The sequence below is a fragment of the Chiloscyllium plagiosum genome, chromosome 40 (genome assembly GCF_004010195.1).
Source record: "Chiloscyllium plagiosum isolate BGI_BamShark_2017 chromosome 40, ASM401019v2, whole genome shotgun sequence".
Lineage (NCBI taxonomy): Eukaryota > Metazoa > Chordata > Chondrichthyes > Orectolobiformes > Hemiscylliidae > Chiloscyllium > Chiloscyllium plagiosum.
This window is the reverse complement of record NC_057749.1, coordinates 10,223,939-10,241,594: the sequence shown is the minus strand read 5'-3', so window position 1 is coordinate 10,241,594 and position 17,656 is coordinate 10,223,939. Positions and strand designations below refer to the sequence as shown.

The following is a 17,656-nucleotide window of genomic DNA, read 5'->3' as shown; positions in this document are numbered from 1 at the left end:
TTGTGGCGGATATGGAAGGATCCCTTGGGGCCTTGGAGGGAAGTAAGGGGGGAGGTGTGGGCGCAAGTTTTGCATTTCTTGCGGTTGCAGGGGAAGGTGCCGGGAGTGGAGGTTGGGTTGGTGGGGGGTGTGGACCTGACGAGGGAGTCACGGAGGGAGTGGTCTTTTCGGAACACTGATAGGGGAGGGGAGGGAAATATATCCCTGGTGGTGGGGTCCGTTTGGAGGTGGAATCTGTTTGAGAGTGCCATTGATTTTCTTTGTAATCATACCTTGAAGGTACAGATAGCCAGATTTCTGGCAGTGGCTTGCCATCCATTATCAGGTTCCATGGCCCTTTCCTGACCTCTCTTCTGGTTCCATGGCCTGACTCACTGCTGCCTAACCCCTTCTGGCTCTGTCCGGACACTTTCTGATACTGTCAGCCTGCTTCATTCGACTGACCCTTCCTGAACCACCGCAGGCCTCACCACTTTAAGAACCTCCGAGCCTTTTAGCTGTTTCCCTCTGGTTTGATGTATGTGACCCATCTTCAGCCAATTCTCATGGGATTCATTACACTCTGTGCATCTTTCTCAGTTCCCTGACTTTCTGTCATTAGCTACCAACTTTTTTCCTGTCACCTGCTCTGTCCTTTTCTATTTGAGGAAGCTATGTTGCTGCTCACCATACAGTTTCTCAATAAAACATGTATCCCTGTTACTGATACTATTGGTACCAGTCACTTGCGAAGTAAACTTGAACCAATGCTCAGTTATAACCTTTTCCATCCAGCCTTTACCTGCGCATGGGGATTTAACTTCCATCCAGGTGAAGAATCTTTGATTTTCACCTGCTTAGCAAGGAATGCATCTCCTAGAATGCCGGTATATCTTTTTAGCTGCTCAAACCAGTGACAAAAATATCTGACAGATCTCCTGGTCAACAGTCATACTTGAGCAGACAGAGTTAAAACTCACACAACACCAGATTATACTCCAACAGGTTTATTGGAAACAATAGCTTTCGGAGCACTGCTCCTTCATCGGGTAGCTATGAAGCAAGATCATAAGACACAGAATCTATCGCAAAAGTTCTGAGTGTCATGCAACTGAAACAATATATTGAACAAACCTAGATTGCTGTTAAGCCTTTCATCTTTCAGAATGGGTTGCAACTCTCCAAAAGCTAGTACTTCCAAATAAACCTGTTGGACTATAATCTGTGCAATTTTTAACTTTGTCCACCCCAGTCCAACACCAGCACCTCCATATCATGAGCAGACAGACACCAATATTAATACTACACACTATGGTTTCACAGCTTGAGCTTCGAGGGGCAGACAGAACCAACAATTTTCCAATACAGACTCTGGACTTGTACAGCACAAAGATTTGGGGCGATTTTCCCCTTGGGTCCCTTCTTTAAACAGTCCGAGATGGTTCTACTCACGCTGCCAAACTTCCTGTATTCTTCCGCTTGCTTCAGTTATACTTATCTTGCCTTTATTTCTCTTTGGTATGTGACCTAGACTGTGGTCCATGTGTTAACTCACAGTCAGCAGCCTATTGGGATGTGAGCTTCTTGTTGCTCTGACTCAGTGACTGGTCTCACTGACTTTCGATAAAACCTGGTTTACTTGACGCAATCCATGGTCACGTGACCATTTTAAAATTACTTCATCCCGCAAATGGCCTCAGGAATTAAAAGCCAAATGATGGGAAGCTAAAATTGAGAGTCCATAATATTAGTGCTATCATGGCACAAGCAGTGTGATGGAATACCTTTCTCTTACTTGATTGACACCTCATTTAACATTGACTCCCCTCTGTGACCATCACACAGTGGCAGCAACTCACTAATGGCCATCTCTCTCTGGATCCTGCTACCTTCTATTCTACTACATACACCTGGAGAACAAAAGGAATTGAGTCTTGGAGCCCCTCAAGAAGAATTATGGAAGTTCTTGTGCATGGCCTTAATTTCAAATGCCCATACACTTCAGTTAAAAGTGAGCTGGTAAGCCATTCCAATTCCAGGGATGTCTGGTTTGTTGAGGATGAAGAATTTTTGTGTGAGTTAGTGTGGACTTAAAATAGCCTCTTTCTGCTGTGTCAAAGTCACTGGGCCTCACCTCAGGTAAGAAAGAGCAAACGTCATGGACTTTCCTCACCGGCCTACTCTATTGCTGTCGTGCGGGTTAGTTAAGTTGGCTGGCAGCTGGTTAGTGATGCCAATAGCGTCGGTTCAGGGGCTGCACCGGCTGAGATTACTATAAAGGTAGTCTCAGCCTCTCCCGTTTGTCTAAGGGACGGGGATCCTCAGGTTAAACCACCTCCACCTCTCTCTCTCTCTATGCACTAGCAAGACCATGGTGACTTTACCCTTTTTATTGTCGGACTGGTCACTTTAGTTGCTGTGCTAACCACTCAAAACATATAAAGGAGGCCATCACTCTTTCCCACAGCAAGTGCAGTGATTGAATGGGTGGACCGGAATATTTCAGCCCTTAGGTATGAGGTAGTCAGCTTGAGCTGTCTCAATTTAAACTCCCTTTCACTTTTGCCTTCTCTCTCCTGGAATTCTCTGTCTCCTCTCTGCTCTGATTTCCATCTCCCTCTGCTTCCTTTTCCAGTCTCACTTCTTTTTTTGCAAAATTTGCTTTGTTTTTTTTCTATTGAAATCCCAGTTCCAATCTCAGATTTTCCAATTTTAATGCATCTTGTTACCTTCAGTTTTCGCCTCTAGATTTTTCACCACCTGTTTTACAATTTCTAACTTTCTGGCTTTTAGCTGAAACTTCCCCTTCACATATCTAGCTATCTCTTTTAATTCTTCCAAAGTTAATGCACTTAGTTTCCCAAAAGCTATGCTCTACAAAAGCATTAACATTTAAAGTAGGCACCTTACTTCTTTGATATTACAGTCTGAAGAAAATCTTTTCAGTTTCCATTCATCGTTAAAAACAATTTATTTTCCCCCCTTCCAATTCTGCCAGCTGAGTGGTTCCTCCTAGTTAGTAACAACAAATCTTTAAATTTATTTTTCCCAGCTTTCACACTTCCATGATAATGCAGTTAAAATTAAGGAGCTGATCACCAGCTTCACCTGTATGAAAGCAGGAGGAATTTTATTACTTACTATCCCTGAGAAAAATCACCAAACACACACACACAAATACAGGCACGGAAGTTAGAAAAGGAGAGGGTGTGTCTTGTACAGACAAGAGAAAAAGGCTATGTTATTTTAGAAGTCCTTAGAGTCCTTGAGATGTTACAATTTAATAGGGGGGGGGGGGGGAAGAGAGAGAGAGAGAGAATGAGAGAGAGAGAGACTTTCAGATTTTGTTATTACCAATCCATATCTCTTTTTCTTTCTGTGCTACTGCTACTGAAGTACAGATCTTTTGTGTATCCCCATGTCTGGCATCACTGTTTACTCGTCCAGATTAGAGTGGCGCTTGAAAAGCACAGCAGGTCAGGCAGCATCCGAGTAGCAGGAAAATCAACGTTTCGGGCAAAAGCCCTTCCTCAGGCATTCGTTTTGCCTGAAACTTCAATTTTCCTCCTCCTCGGATACTGCCTGACCTGCTGTGCCTTTCCACCACCACTCTAATCTAGACTCTGATCTCCAGCATCTGCAGTCCTCACTTTTGCCATCACTATTTACATGCAAGCTGTGTAATCAACGGGCAACCTTTCATGTCCAATAAGTGCCACTTATCAAGCATATGCAAAGTGCAATAGGAGATGTGAGTTTCTTGATGTTTTGACTCAGTGTTTGGTTGCAGTAACTTTAGATAAAATAATAACTTCAGTTCTGTTTTGTTTATTTTGCATTAGTTTACTTGATGCAGTCCATGGTCACGTGATCATTGAGGCCATTTTAGGTCAATGTGTATCCTTTTAAAATCACTTCAGCACATTAAAGGCCTCAGGAACTGAAAAGTGGATGATGGAAGCTGAAAATTGAGAGTCCATATATTATGACTATCATGACATAGTCAGCAGCCTGATGGAATACCTTCCTCTTATCTAGATGGTGCATCTCCAACAACACTATCCAGGACTAACCCAACATGCTTGATTGGCACCCCATCCACAACACTGAATATTCACTCCCCTCTGTGACTGTCACACAGCTGCAGCAACTCGCCAATAGAACCTTCCAAACCTGTGACTTGTACCAACTAGAAGGGACTAGGTCATGGGAACACCACCCCCTCCAAGCCACTCACCATCCTGACTTGGGAGTATACCGCTGTTACTTTACTGCTGCTGGGTTATATTCCTGGAACTTGCTCCATAAAATCACTGTGGGCATTCCTACATCAGACAGACTCTCTCAGTCAGCAAACTGCATAAAGCATGACCAGGTGGACCAAAGGCAAGATATAATATTCAGTTGTGTGCCCAACAATCATAAATCACCTCAGAAATGTTCACAAGAAATTTAAGGTCCTCTTGAAACATCTGATAAAGTGAGGATGAAGATCTTTTTGTTCAACATGCCTCTGGACAAAACTCCACAGATGAAGCCTTTTCATTGGTTTGTGTCAATGCAGTGGCACGGTGGCTCAGTGGTTAGCACTGCTACCTCACAACACCAGAGACCCAGGTTCAATTCCAGCCTCGGGTGACTGTGTGAAGTTTGCATGTTCTCCCTGTGTCTGTGTGGGTTTCCTCCAGGTGCTCTGGTTTCCTCCCACAGCCCAAGGATATACAGGTTAGATGGATTGGCCATGGGAAATGCAGGGCTACAGGGAAAGGGTGGGATACACTTCAGAAGGTCGGTGTGGACTTGATGGGCCAAATGGCCTACTCCCACAATATAGGGACTCAATGATTCTATACACATCCCTCCCTGGTTACATCATCCCTACCAGAAAACAGCAATGACAGGAGACAACTGTCAGAAACCCTTCTAATGTGTCAGGAAATGAAGGCCTGTAATGAACATAAACACAGTCAGCAAGGACCCTCCCTCAGCATGAGGATCAAAGGGACATTGGAAGAGGTATTTAGCTTTGAAAGGTCCAATTCCCAAATGCGTTCTAGAATCTTTAAGCCAGGCAATTCAACTCTCGTTCCAAACATGCAGTTCAATTCACTCAGGAACAAACCTTTGAAGCTGCCAGAGGAAGTGGTGGAGGCTGGTACAAATACAATGTTTCAAAAGGCATCTGGATATCTTTACGAATAGGAAGGGTTTAGAGGGATATGGGCTAAGTGCTGGCAAGTGGGACTAGATTAGGTTAGGATATCTGGTCAGCACGAATGGGTTAGACCACAGGGTCTGTTTCCATGCTCCAACTCTAAGTCTCACCTCCATGCCACCAGGAATGAATACGCCATGGGATGTCCCATTTTGGGAGTCTCTGCTCTCTCACATGGTCCTGACACATGAGAGAGACTCCAATCAATCAGGTTCAGCTCAAGATCACATGCTGACTATGCAGTTACATGGAGGGCTTGCTTAGTGGTTACATTCCACTTTGAAGAAATAGTGAGCTCTCTCGCTTTGAACGTTCACCGGTCTGCATGTGCACATTCCTGTATGGGCGAGGTCCATCTTAAGAATTATGTGAGATATATATAATTACCTGCTGAATGGCTTGAAAACTGTATTAGTATTGTCCATTTTCTTTCATATTGGTGAAAGTTCATACCACCTATATCACAGCACATTCCATTTAAGAATTTCTCACAAACATTGCATGAGCAAGGCAGCTACCTGCCATAATCCTTTTACCTTTACCAAGCCTCAAGGTTTGAGTTGACTACTATCAGGCAATTGTTTATTGCGTCCCATTTGTGCCTCCATGTGCTGTGCCCCACCACCCACTGTAACCTCTTCCCCATTCCCACATAACAAGAGTTCTTGTGATTGTCACCACAGAAATTAAAACCCTCTCGGATTCCACACAACTCAATACTGGCAATCACTGGTTTCAGTGTTGAAGAGTGTGGTGCTGGAAAGCGCAGCCGGTCAGGCAGCATCCGAGGAGCAGGAGAGTCGACGTTTCGAGCATAAGCTCTTCACCAGGAATGAGGGGGTGGCCCGAGGGGGCTGAGAGATAAATGATGGGGGTGGGTTGGGGCTGAGAGGAAGCTAAAGCGTGCACAGAATTGTAGAATCCTTATAGTGCGGAAAGAGGCTATTTGGCCCATCGGGTCTGCACTGACTCCCTGAAGAGCATCCCATCCAGACCCGGTCCCCCACGCTGCCCCAACTTACCATGGTCCATCCACCTAGCCTGCATGTCTTAGAAATCCATGCAAGAGAGGCCACTGAATGGAATGAGAAATTGGTTGACCTGGAGGCATGCTCAGAAAGAGCCCTAGGGTCCACTTGGCATTGGCGTCATACACCTCTGACAAATTCAAAGAAAATACCTGCTCTGGGTGCCCTGGTCAATATTCTCCCCCTCATCCAAAACCACCAAAAGCAGACTCCATTAGCTCTAATGCAGCATATAGCACCCTTCATTATTCTTTTGTCTCATTGTTACTTGTGGAGTCTTGCGTTGAGTGAAAGCACAGCCGTATTCATTGGAATAACTGAGTACTCTTGAAGAGGTTTACTTTGGGGTATTTTCAAGACATGAGATGTCAAGGCAAATCAGTGCCAGAACACGTGTGCTTTTCACTCAATTGTCCCTCCACAGATCAGATCGCAGAAATATGAACTTTTAAGGGTGCTTACGTGTTTGTATATCTAAAGGTACCCCGAATATCCACTTCTCGGACTGTCGCGTGTGTTACAGGAACATTTGCTGTAGCCAGTCCCATGCCAACCAATACGACCATTCCACCAGGTTTGACAGCCTGTGAAAAGCAAAACACAGTGAGGCATGGCACGCAGCAGTTCCAGCCCCTAAAAGATAAGTGTCATGTCTAAGCAAAGTTTGGACTGGAGTTTACACTCTCCCCTACCAAAGGGTTTGCAGGCTTTCCCTTTACCTACCTGCTCAGCTTCAATCTGTTTGAAATTTTAGAGTCAAAGGCATTGGGCACCTCATCTGACCCACAAAGCCAATTCAGGCCCTAAGTGGCCAATTAATGACAATCTCCCATTAGTCCAGTGTTAGAACATATTATTGAATGAATTGAAGTTCAATTCCACTAGTGGCGTAACCAGTGGAGATTTGAACTCACGTCCCCAGAGCTTTACTCTGAGCCTCATGGTAATTCATCCATTAGCAAAACCATTATGGTATCACTCCCTTGGATTTCAATTCAACATCCCTTTTACCAGGTGTCCTCACTTTAAATCAGGGTGCCATTCCCGAAAATTATGATTTGGAGATGCCAGTGTTGGACTGGGGTGTACAAAGTTAAAAATCACACAACACCAGGTTATAGTGCAACAGGGTTATTTGGAAGCACTAGTTTTCGGATCACTGCTCCTTCATCCACCACCACCCGATGAAGGAGCAGCGCTCTGAAAACTAATAAACCTGTTGGACTATAACTCGGTGTTGTGCGATTTTTAAGTTTGAAAATTATGATAAAGTGAAGCAATTTTAAATTAAGCATGTTTCCTCATAAGATTCAATGTTAAAACCAGTTCCAAGGACATATTTTGTCTGGGAAAGGCCAATATAAAAGTTGAAATGCTGTTCTACATATGTGTAGCACTGTGAATTCTGAATTGAAATACTTGCAAAAGAAAACGAGGTGAACAAAGTGGACCTCTTCCTTTAGAGGAGCTGTAAAGAGGTTCATTGTACAGTACATATGCAGAATAAGTATTACAGAGTACAGCAGCTCCGCTAAAATACAGATACAAACAACAAAGAATTTTGAAAAACAAAGCTTAAAAGAGATGTTTCACAAAATGATGACCTTTGACTGCAGGGCGTAGACACGATGGTAACAAACTTTAGAGTGAGATCAGTGGGCATCATAACTGAGGCACAATGATATGAGACTTGACCAGGAATAAAGGGATGTTAAAACAGGGAATGGTACTTTAAATGGGAACACAGGACATTAAAAAAAATTAACATGGAAACAAACTTAAAACGAGGACTCACTGTATAAGGACATGGGTCTTCCAGCATGAATAAAAACAGAAAGTATTGTTAAATATACTCATCTAAATCCTATGTAGGTGACAGCAAGTATTAAAAGTAAAGGAGGGTAATTCACTCAAAGCCATTAAATGTTTGTTCACTACCACACTCATTTCCATAGCTACTTGAGCACAGATAAAGGCCTTTCTAACTTATGGACATACCTGAGCAAAGGAATGAAAGATACTGACCTCAATCTGATCTTGGCTGAAAACACATGGATGTCATACATAACAATTTTGACGCCTTTCCTGAGCCTTAGTGTTTAAGCCTAACTACAGCAAAAACAATGATGTACAAGCCGCAAACTAAACCTCAGCTGGAATACCATATCCCAATACTGGGCAGCAAACCTTCGGAATTGATACTATTTCATGGAATGAGCACACTGAAAGTTTACAACATTGAAACCAATTTGAGTTCTTAAAAGGATACTGGAATGCTAATAATTCTTTACATGGGGCAGTTTGTAAGAACTAAGGCAGACAGGTATGTTCAGTTTAAACATATATGAGATTAGTTTTACTGCTAAAGCACAGTCAGGCGAAATTATTAAACACATTAACAATGGACCAATACGCCTTACTTCTCTTTGATTAGTGCTAACACAGATATATTTGCCAGAAATTCAAAAATGAAATACAAATGAACTAAGTATCAGATTTAAACTTGGCCATTGGAGAAGGAGCATGTGGTGTCCACTAACACCCTCAAGCTGTTCAGGGAGTGGAGTGCATTATTTCCCCCTCCAACTCTATTTTGATTTAATCCCTGCCCTCCTCTTCACTGTTTGATCACACAGCATTGCCCTTTGATGTGAAGGGCACTGCTTGTCACTGGCCAAGCAGTGGGTGTTTCTTTTCTTCCTGGTGGTGGAAATTGAATAAAGATTTGTACACCTTGTGACTTTCGCTGTGTCTCACACTTGCACACACACAACATTAAAAAAAAGGAGTTAAAAAAATTAAACTTGGCCATGTAAGATGCAGATAAAGAGGTAAAGTTAATAAATAATCACTGATTTCTACTGGATGTTTGGTTCTCACTTGGGCAGTCACTCACCAGTCGTAGCTGGTACAATCCTATCTCTCCTGCAGTCACTGTGTAGTAAATCCAGAGGTCTTTTTGAGCAGGACGTCTCTGCCTGTTGCTGGGTTGACGACACTTTCCCACAGCTAAACAGGGCTCAGAACTTAAATGAAATTAAGAGAGAAGGAGAGATACAGACAGTTGCTCATTCCAGCAGAAAACAACAAATGCCGGAGATTGCAGTGGGTCAGGCAGCATCCATGGAGAGCAGGCTAACGGTTCGAGTCTAGATGACTCTTCATCAGCTTCATTCCAGCAGCTTGTGTGCTCTCCAGATCACATTTCCATAAAGCAGGCAAAAGGTTGCATCACATGGGGCAGCACGGTGGCACAGTGGTTAGCACGGTTGCCTCACAGCGCCAGGGACCTGGGTTCAATTCCCACCTCGGGCAACTGTCTGTCTGGAGTTTACACATTCTCCCCGTGTCTGCATAGGTTTCCTCTGGGTGATCTGGTTTCCTCCCACAGTCCAAAGATGTGCAGGTCAGGTGAATTGGCCATGCTAAATTGCCCATAGTGTTAGGTGAAGGGGTAAATGTAGGGGAATGGGTCTGGGTGGATTGCACTTCGGCGGGTCGGTGTGGACTTGTTGGGCCGACGGGCTTGTTTCCACACTGTAGGGAATCTAATCTAATGACCTCTCTCTACGTTGGTTTTGTATTTCAAAGATTGTAGAAGGATGAGCTCAAGTCTCACATTGCTTCTCTTTAGCAGTTGACTCATAGCCAAATTGACTGAATATATTTCTAGTCCCAACCGTTAACTTCTGACTGATCCACCTTCCACCTTGATGAGACGGAAAGGAGCTATTCATAAGTTTCTCTTGGGGGTCTCCGAAAACATTACATCTACTTGAAATGAACCAAAAACAGGAAGTGGAGAGAAAGAAGAGTCAATGCTTTGGGGTCAGTGACCCCTCATCGGTGTTCTTCCACAAATCCTGCAAGACCTGCTGAGTTTCTTCATTCGTTTCTGTTGTTGTTTCAGATTTCTAGCATCTGAACGTCTTAGCTTTATTTCTGTGAAATGAACTGTGGTTTCACAATGCCAATCAGCAGTGACTTTAAAAATCAATGTCTGTTGATTAGTAAAAGTGTCATTCTTCGAAAGAAATGTTCAATATCTACCCATTTATAACCAGTCATTGGAATTATAAGTTAATACAGTACTCCACTCAGGACACCTTTGTACGTAGGCGTTCAGTCACATGGAGAAACTGATGAAACTGGGACTGATCTTCATTAAGCATCAACAGTTAAGGGGGAAAATTAGCAGAGGCATTTAAAATTAGGAGGACTTTGGGAGCTGGTCAGTAATAGAAGACATAAATTTCAGATCATTTCAAAAAATGCAGTCGAGAATTCTCTTTCTGTAGTGAAGTGTTGTATCTGGAATGTACCTGAAAGAATGGTGGAAGCAGATTCAATTGTAACCTTCAGTTGGGTGTGCAGCTGCAAAGATGGAAATTGTCAAGGCTCTGGAGAAAGACCATGGGGAATGGGACTAACTGATAAGCTGCTTCAGAGAGCCAGCACATGCATGATGGCACAAATGGCCTCACTAGTTGCAATGTATTTCTTTTGTTCCAATGATCACAGCTGGATCCTGGGACCTCTGCTGTGCCTGTCATGTACCCAATTGATGGGCTCTTGTGGTGCAAAGATAGTGTCCCTACCTCTGGGCCAGAACATTTGGTTTCAAATCCTTACCTGCCCTTCAGATTTGTCATAACATGTCTGAGCAGGTTGGTTGAAGTATTTATACCCAGTTGGTGCACTGAAGTGCATTCCATTGCTCACAATCAAAAGCCAAATTTTTCACTGTAACAATAAAATATTATCTGTCTCATTTTGGAACCTTGCATTTGGAAAATATTGTTTTCCTCTATATACCAATTTAAAGAAACATGCTGTACTCAAGATGAGGAGATGCCATCTGGACTACATACAGAGACCCGGCTGAGAATTTCAGAAAATATCCTTGCACAATCTCTAACTTTATGCTATCTTTTTTGTCTAATATCGCACAGGTTGACAGATTTCAAAAAGTTAAGGATCCCAGTACTTACATAGACACCAGCCTGGGTACAGGTATCAGAGCCAGTGCATTCAAGGCATATGTCTGGCATGGCACATAGAGAGTTCTTCACCTTCTGGGCCAGTTCCATAGGACATGTACATTTATCGACCTTCAAGACAACAGTGGCCCCCAGGCATTTTGCCTTCTCCAATCGATCCTGACACATATCTGACAAAAAAACAATGCGATTAAAAGTTAGCATCAGAAGTTTCCAGGAGCCCTGTTTCTTCCTCCAGTTCTGGTCCTTTCTGCATCCTGATTTACTCCCCTCGACCTTATCACACACTCCATCACCAACACCTTTCACAGAAAAATTAAATCATTGAAGATAGAAGGAGGAGGCCATTCGGTCCCTCAAGTCTGCTCTGCCATTCAATATGATCATGGCTGACCATTGAGCTCAAAACCCTTGCTCTCTTTAGCCACAAGAGCTATATCTACCTCTTTCTTGAAAATACACAATATTTTGGCCTCAGCCACTTCCTGTGGTAGTGAATTCCCCCGGCTCCCCACTTTCTGGGTGAAGACGTTTCTCCTCATTTCAGTCCTAAAAGGTTTACCCCTTATATTTAAACTGTGACCTCTAGCTCTTGACTCCCCAAATATGGGAACATCACTCATACATCTATAACCTATCTAGTCCTGTTCGAATTTGATAGGTTTCTATGAGGACTTCCCATATTTTTCTAAACTCCAGTGAATACAATGCTAATCGACTTGATCTCTGCTCATACATCAGTCCTGGTATCCCAGGAATCAGTCTTTTCTGCACTCACTCTGCAGCAAGAACACGCTTCCTCAGATAAGGAGACCAAAACTACAAACACAAGATTTTAGGTACGACCTCCGCAATGCTCTTTGTAACTGTAGCAAGACATCCTTGTTCCTGTACTCAAATCCTCTCACTTTAACATACAGTTTGCCTTCTTTACTGCCTGCTGTACCTGCATGGTTACTGTCAGTGACTCGTATACAAGGACACCTAGATTTATAGCCAATCTACAGTCATTCAAATAATCGTCTGCCTTCCTATGTTTGTTATCAAAATGGATAACCTCACTTCTGTCCACATTATGCTGCATTTGCCAACTCACTCAGTTTGTCCATACTGCAACATCTTTGCATTCTCCTGACTGCCCAGTCTCCCATCTAACTTTATCTCTCATGTCCAACCACTCCACTGGCACCTATACCTTCAGCTTCTTTGACTTCTCTCCCTAAACCTCTCACATCTCTAGCTGTCTCTCTCTCTCTCTCTCACTCTCCTCTTTCCCCAAACCTGCTCCATGGACCAAAGGCTGAATCTCACGCTTGCTTGCCACCCGAGTGTGAGTTTTGTCGGGCTTTATCAAAGGGAGTTGTTCGGCAAAAGGACTAGTGAGCAACTTGCCCTCACAGCTGCTCCGACATTCCGCACACTGCTATCGGCGTGCCCACATGGTTCACATCGTTTTCGATTCCCTGCGTGCAGGGAAAACCGTTCAGCAGAATAGAACAAGGGGGACTGCTGGTAGTGAGCATTCTCACTGGGTCTGAGCAAATTTGCTTCATTAACGATGTAAACCTGCCCTAACTACAGTGCCCCTCAGGTCTGGTTCCAGCTCCGTCTACGAGAGGTGCTGTTCCTGGAAGAGCGTCCTGCTGGCTGGATATCCGTCGCATCTGCACCATCCTTTGAAGGCGGCTGTTGAAAGTACTGACATTCCACAGCTGCCACGACAGGGACCTAGCACTCCTGGTGGAGCAAAGGAAGAGGGGAACCAGAAAAGGGGTCAACAACAATGTCCCGAGGGGCAGCCTGCTCCAAGATGGTCACCCTGGGTCAGTGCAGTCTGTGCTGTCTGGAGAAATGCCCAGCCATGCCAGAGTCAGGTCAATTATCATCTTCCTTGTGCCAGGCTAAGTGGCGTAAATCTTCTCTCTGCTCCCTCACACTCTGTCTCTGTTCCTGTATCCACCTCCCACCAAGGCCCATGCTCCATCCACTCTCAGTAATTCCTGCAACATCTTGTCTTTGCCGCTCCCACCACGTTTGTCTCGCAGTGTCGCCCCGACGTCACTGTTCAAAAGCACGAGGCCTAACTCCATGTCCACACAGGATGTGCACACGTGGATCTATGGCTGCGTTGACATCCCGCTGCACCTGCAAGAGGAACCTGGGTGTACAAAGGCAAATGGGTTCTTGCTGACACCTTTGGCCCTCACCCTATAACATATCCCTATTCTTACCTTGACCGCAATGTCTGAGTGAATGAGGTGGTCAACAATGCCGGAGGCAGGGACATGCAAACCACACCAGGGTGGGGGGGATGCTTTAGAGTGGCACCGAGGCTCAGTGTTTAGCACTGCTGCCCCACAGTGCCAGGGAAGCAAGTTTGATTCTACCCTCAGGCATGTGTCAGTGTGGAGCTTGCACATTCTCTGCGAGGGTTTCCTCTGGATGCTCCGGTTTCCTCCCACAGTCCAAAGATGTGCAGGGTGGGTGGACTGGCCGTGCTCAATTGCTTCATAGCGTACAGGCTTGTGGTGGATTAGACATGGGGAAATGAGGGGTGTAGGGTAGGTGGGTACAGGTCTGGGTCAGATGCTCTTCGGAGGGTTGGTGTGGAGTTGATGGGCCAAATGGCCTACTTCCACACTGTAGGGCTTGTGTGATTAGGATGGCCAGGGATTTGGAGGCCTGCAGCACTGTGATGTTTCCCCTCACAAGGGCCTCACATCCATGAGTGTTGGAGCTCCATCCCTCACAGGATGAAACACTTACCCGACCCCCATTGAGTGTGTTCACAGCTCCATCTTCCTTCTCGTTGTGCACTTCCTAGTCCCAGTGTGATGGAAGGTGGCAGTGAGAGCTCTTTGGCCAGTGGTTTCCATCCCCTGCCTCTCCACATTGATATGGCCCCTGATAGCCCCTGCTAGGAACCCTAGGGGGTTCATAGCTCCCCAGGTTTCCACCCAATAGCCGACATGAGCCTGGGGTTGCCCAATATCTTCTGGTAACAATGCCAAGTGTGGTCCTAATATGTACCATGACACCAGGGTGCTCTAGACCATAGATGAACATCCTTTTTCCTGCATTTTTACCACATTTACCATGCCCCCCCTCTTTCCCTCCCCTTCACAATCATTACCCACCCTTCCCCCAACGAGCCTGCAGTTCTGAAGAATAACTTGCCAAGTCTCCTTTCTGCAGCAGTGATCCACTCCCCCAACCTGGTGCCCCTTCAGCCCTCCTCCCGTCAGGTTCGACACAGGGATCAATCAACCGACAGACGCTCAGCCTCCTTGGGCAGCGGAATGGGACAGTCCCGGATGAGAAACGACCAGACCGTCTAACCGGTATCCGGCCATCTCCTGACCCCTCAGTCTGGCCATGTTTGAGCCACTGGACTGACTGTGCCGCACCCCCAGGACGTCAGAGGCACAGGGCACCCATCCTCGGACTGGTACTAGAGGCTGCCTCAGATTTCCTGCACTAGGAGCCCCTGACTGACGGATACCTCATCAATGGATGACTTTGCTAAGACTTTCAGACACAGCTGTTTACTTGGTGCACACAGTGGGGTGTGTTTGCCATCCAAGCTGTTGGCAACACGGTGCCATACAGTGAGTCATACAACAACTACACACCCCCACCCCACTGCCCACCACCCCATCCTCCAACTGAGGGTTGCTGACCAGGAAGACAAGCCGCTGGTTGTATGACTATGCCGCATAGCATGGCAAGGCAGAAACCAAGGTAAGGCCTGGATGGTTTGAGCAGACGTGAGGTAAGAGAGCTAAGACAGCCATCGAACAGCCCTGAGATGGAGCCTGATCCAATCCGCTGTCTGGGATCCGGTTCGTGTCTGCACTGTCCTTGCTGCAGCCTTTCACTGCTAGTTGTCAGTGACCAATGCAATCCAAGTTTGTGATTCATCAGTGGCCTGCAAAGTGTTATCGGAGAGATGCCATAATGACCATCAGGGGTTAGTATATGTCAGGCATCAATGTTCTTGGATGAGGGGTGCATGTGGCTGGTGCCCGTGGATTGTGCTCAGATGCAGTCTGTTCCTAGCCAACAGATCAAGCAGTGAGCTGAATTCACCAGGTACCTGCTCCTATTTACATGTAGAGTTTACTTGTCACCTTGCTTGCTTGGTTAGTTTAGTAAGGTGGGAAGCTAAATGTTAACAAGGGAGTCGGGCTATTAACAAGATGTTGAACAACCAATAATCCCCTTAATTCACAACTCGATGCTGTCTAGCAAGACAGTCACCATAACTATCGAAAGCATAAAGGATGAAGAAAAATGCTCCCATCATCGAGCTAAGCCTCACTAGGCATAATCTTACCATAGCTCACATTGGTCAGATCCCTGTAAGATCCCAAGTTTTTATTTACTCATGGGACATTGGCATACCTGGTTGGCTCAACATCTATTGCCCATCCTTTGGGGCCCTTCAGAAGGTGGTGGTGAGCTGCATTCTTGAACTGCTGCAGACCATGTGCTGTAAGTAGACCCACAATGTCTTTAGGTAGGCAATTCCAGGATTTTGACCCAGTGACAGTGAAGGAATGGCGATATATTTCCAAGTCTGGATGGTGAGTGGCTTGCAGGTGAACTCGGAGGGGGTGGTGTTCCCAAGTATCTGCTGCCATTGTCTTTCTCGATGGAAGTGGTTTTGAGTTTGAAAGGTGCTATCTAAGGTTTGTTGGTGAATTTCTGCAGTGCTTCTCGTCGATAGTACAGATTTTGAATATGGACTGCTTCAGTCTCTGGGGAGTTGCAAATGGTGCTGAACATTGCGCAATCATCAGTGACCATCCCCACATCTGACTATGTTGGAGGGAAGGTCATTGATGAAGATGGTTGGGCCTAGGACACTACCCTAAGAAACCCCTGCGGAGATGTCCTGGAGCTGAGATGACTGACCTCTAACAACCACGGTCATCTTCCAGGTATGACTCCAACCAGGAGAGAATTTTCACCCTGATACCCACTGATTTCAGTTTTGCTCCTTGATGGCAGACTCAGGCGTATGCAGCCTTGGTGTCAGGGGCTGCCACTCTCACTCCCCTCTGGAATTCAGCTCTTTTGTCCATGTTTGAAGCAAGGCTCAAATGAGGTCAGGAACTGACTGGCCCTGGGGAACCCAAATGTCACTGAGCAGGTTATTGCTGAGCAGGTTGGTGACACCTTCCATCTCTTTACTGATGATCAAGTGTAGATTGATGGGGTGGTAATTGGCTGGGTTGGATTTGTTCTCCAATTTATGTGCAGGACATATCTGGGCAATTTTCCTCATTGTCAGGTCGATGCCAGTGTTGTAACTGTACTGGAACAGCTTGGCTAGGGGAGCAGCAGGTTCAGGAGTGCAGGTCTTCAGTAGTACTGCTGCAATGTTGTCAGGGCCCAGCTACAGAATCCAGTGCCTTAATATCACATGGAGTGCATTGAATTGGCTGAAGATTGGTCTCTGTAATTTTTTTTAAACAATTAGATTTCCTACAGTATGGAAACAGGCCCTTCGGCCCAACAAGTCCGTACCGACCCTACGAAGAGTAACCCACCCAGCCCCATTCCCCATATTCATCCCTGACGATGGGCAATTTAGCATGACCAATTCACCTGACCTGCACAGCTTTGGATTGTGGGAGGAAACCGGAGCACCCGGAGGAAACCCACGCAGACCCGGGGAGAATGTGCAAACTCCACACAGTCAGTCACCCAAGGCAGGAATTAAACCCAGTCCCTGGTGCTGTGAGGCAGCAGTGCTAATCACTGAGCCACCGTGCCACCCTGTAAGGCTGGAGACCACTGGAGGAGGCTAAGATGGATCACCCACACAGCACTTCTGGCTGAAATTTACTGCGAATCATTCAGCCTTATGTTTTGCACTGACATGCTGGGCTCTGCCATCATGTAGGACGGGGATATTTGTGGACCCTCTCCTCCTCCAGTGAGTTGTTTAATTTTCCAACACCATTCACAACCGTGACAGAACTGCAGAGCTTAGGTGGGATCCATATCTACCCACTTCCATAACCAGCGCTCCTCAAACATTCCAGAATATTCCCCTGGCCTCGGAAACTATGCAGACACCATTAGCCATGCGGCTGCCACCCCCACGCTGATTGATGTTAGGTAGCTTCACCAGGTTGACATTTCATTTTCACAAAAACCTGGTGCTGCTCCTGACATGCCCTCCTGCACTCTCCATTGAACCAAAGTTGATCCCCTGGTTTGATGGTAAAGGTTGTGAGGGCCATGAGTGGGAGATATGATGGGCCATAAATGGCGTATATGATGGGCCATAGGTGGGGATATGATGGGTCATGAGCAGGGGACATGGTGGGCCATGAGTGGGGATATGATGGGTCACGAATGGGGAATATGATGGGCCATGAGTGGGGGATATGATGGGCCATGGGTGGGGGAAATGATGGGCC

General features: G+C 45.7%; 1 protein-coding gene across 1 annotated transcript in view; it reads right to left on the bottom strand.

Moving 5' to 3' along the window:
- Positions 1 to 17,656, bottom strand: part of LOC122542653 (sorbitol dehydrogenase-like) — a 72,833-nt gene that overhangs the window by 3,508 nt on the left and 51,669 nt on the right. The window contains exons 7-8 of the mRNA XM_043680645.1: positions 11,214 to 11,392; positions 6,685 to 6,806 (exon numbers count right to left, since the gene is read on the bottom strand). Coding sequence (XP_043536580.1) covers positions 6,685 to 6,806; positions 11,214 to 11,392 — 301 coding nt within the window. The remainder of the gene's footprint in view (positions 1 to 6,684; positions 6,807 to 11,213; positions 11,393 to 17,656) is intronic.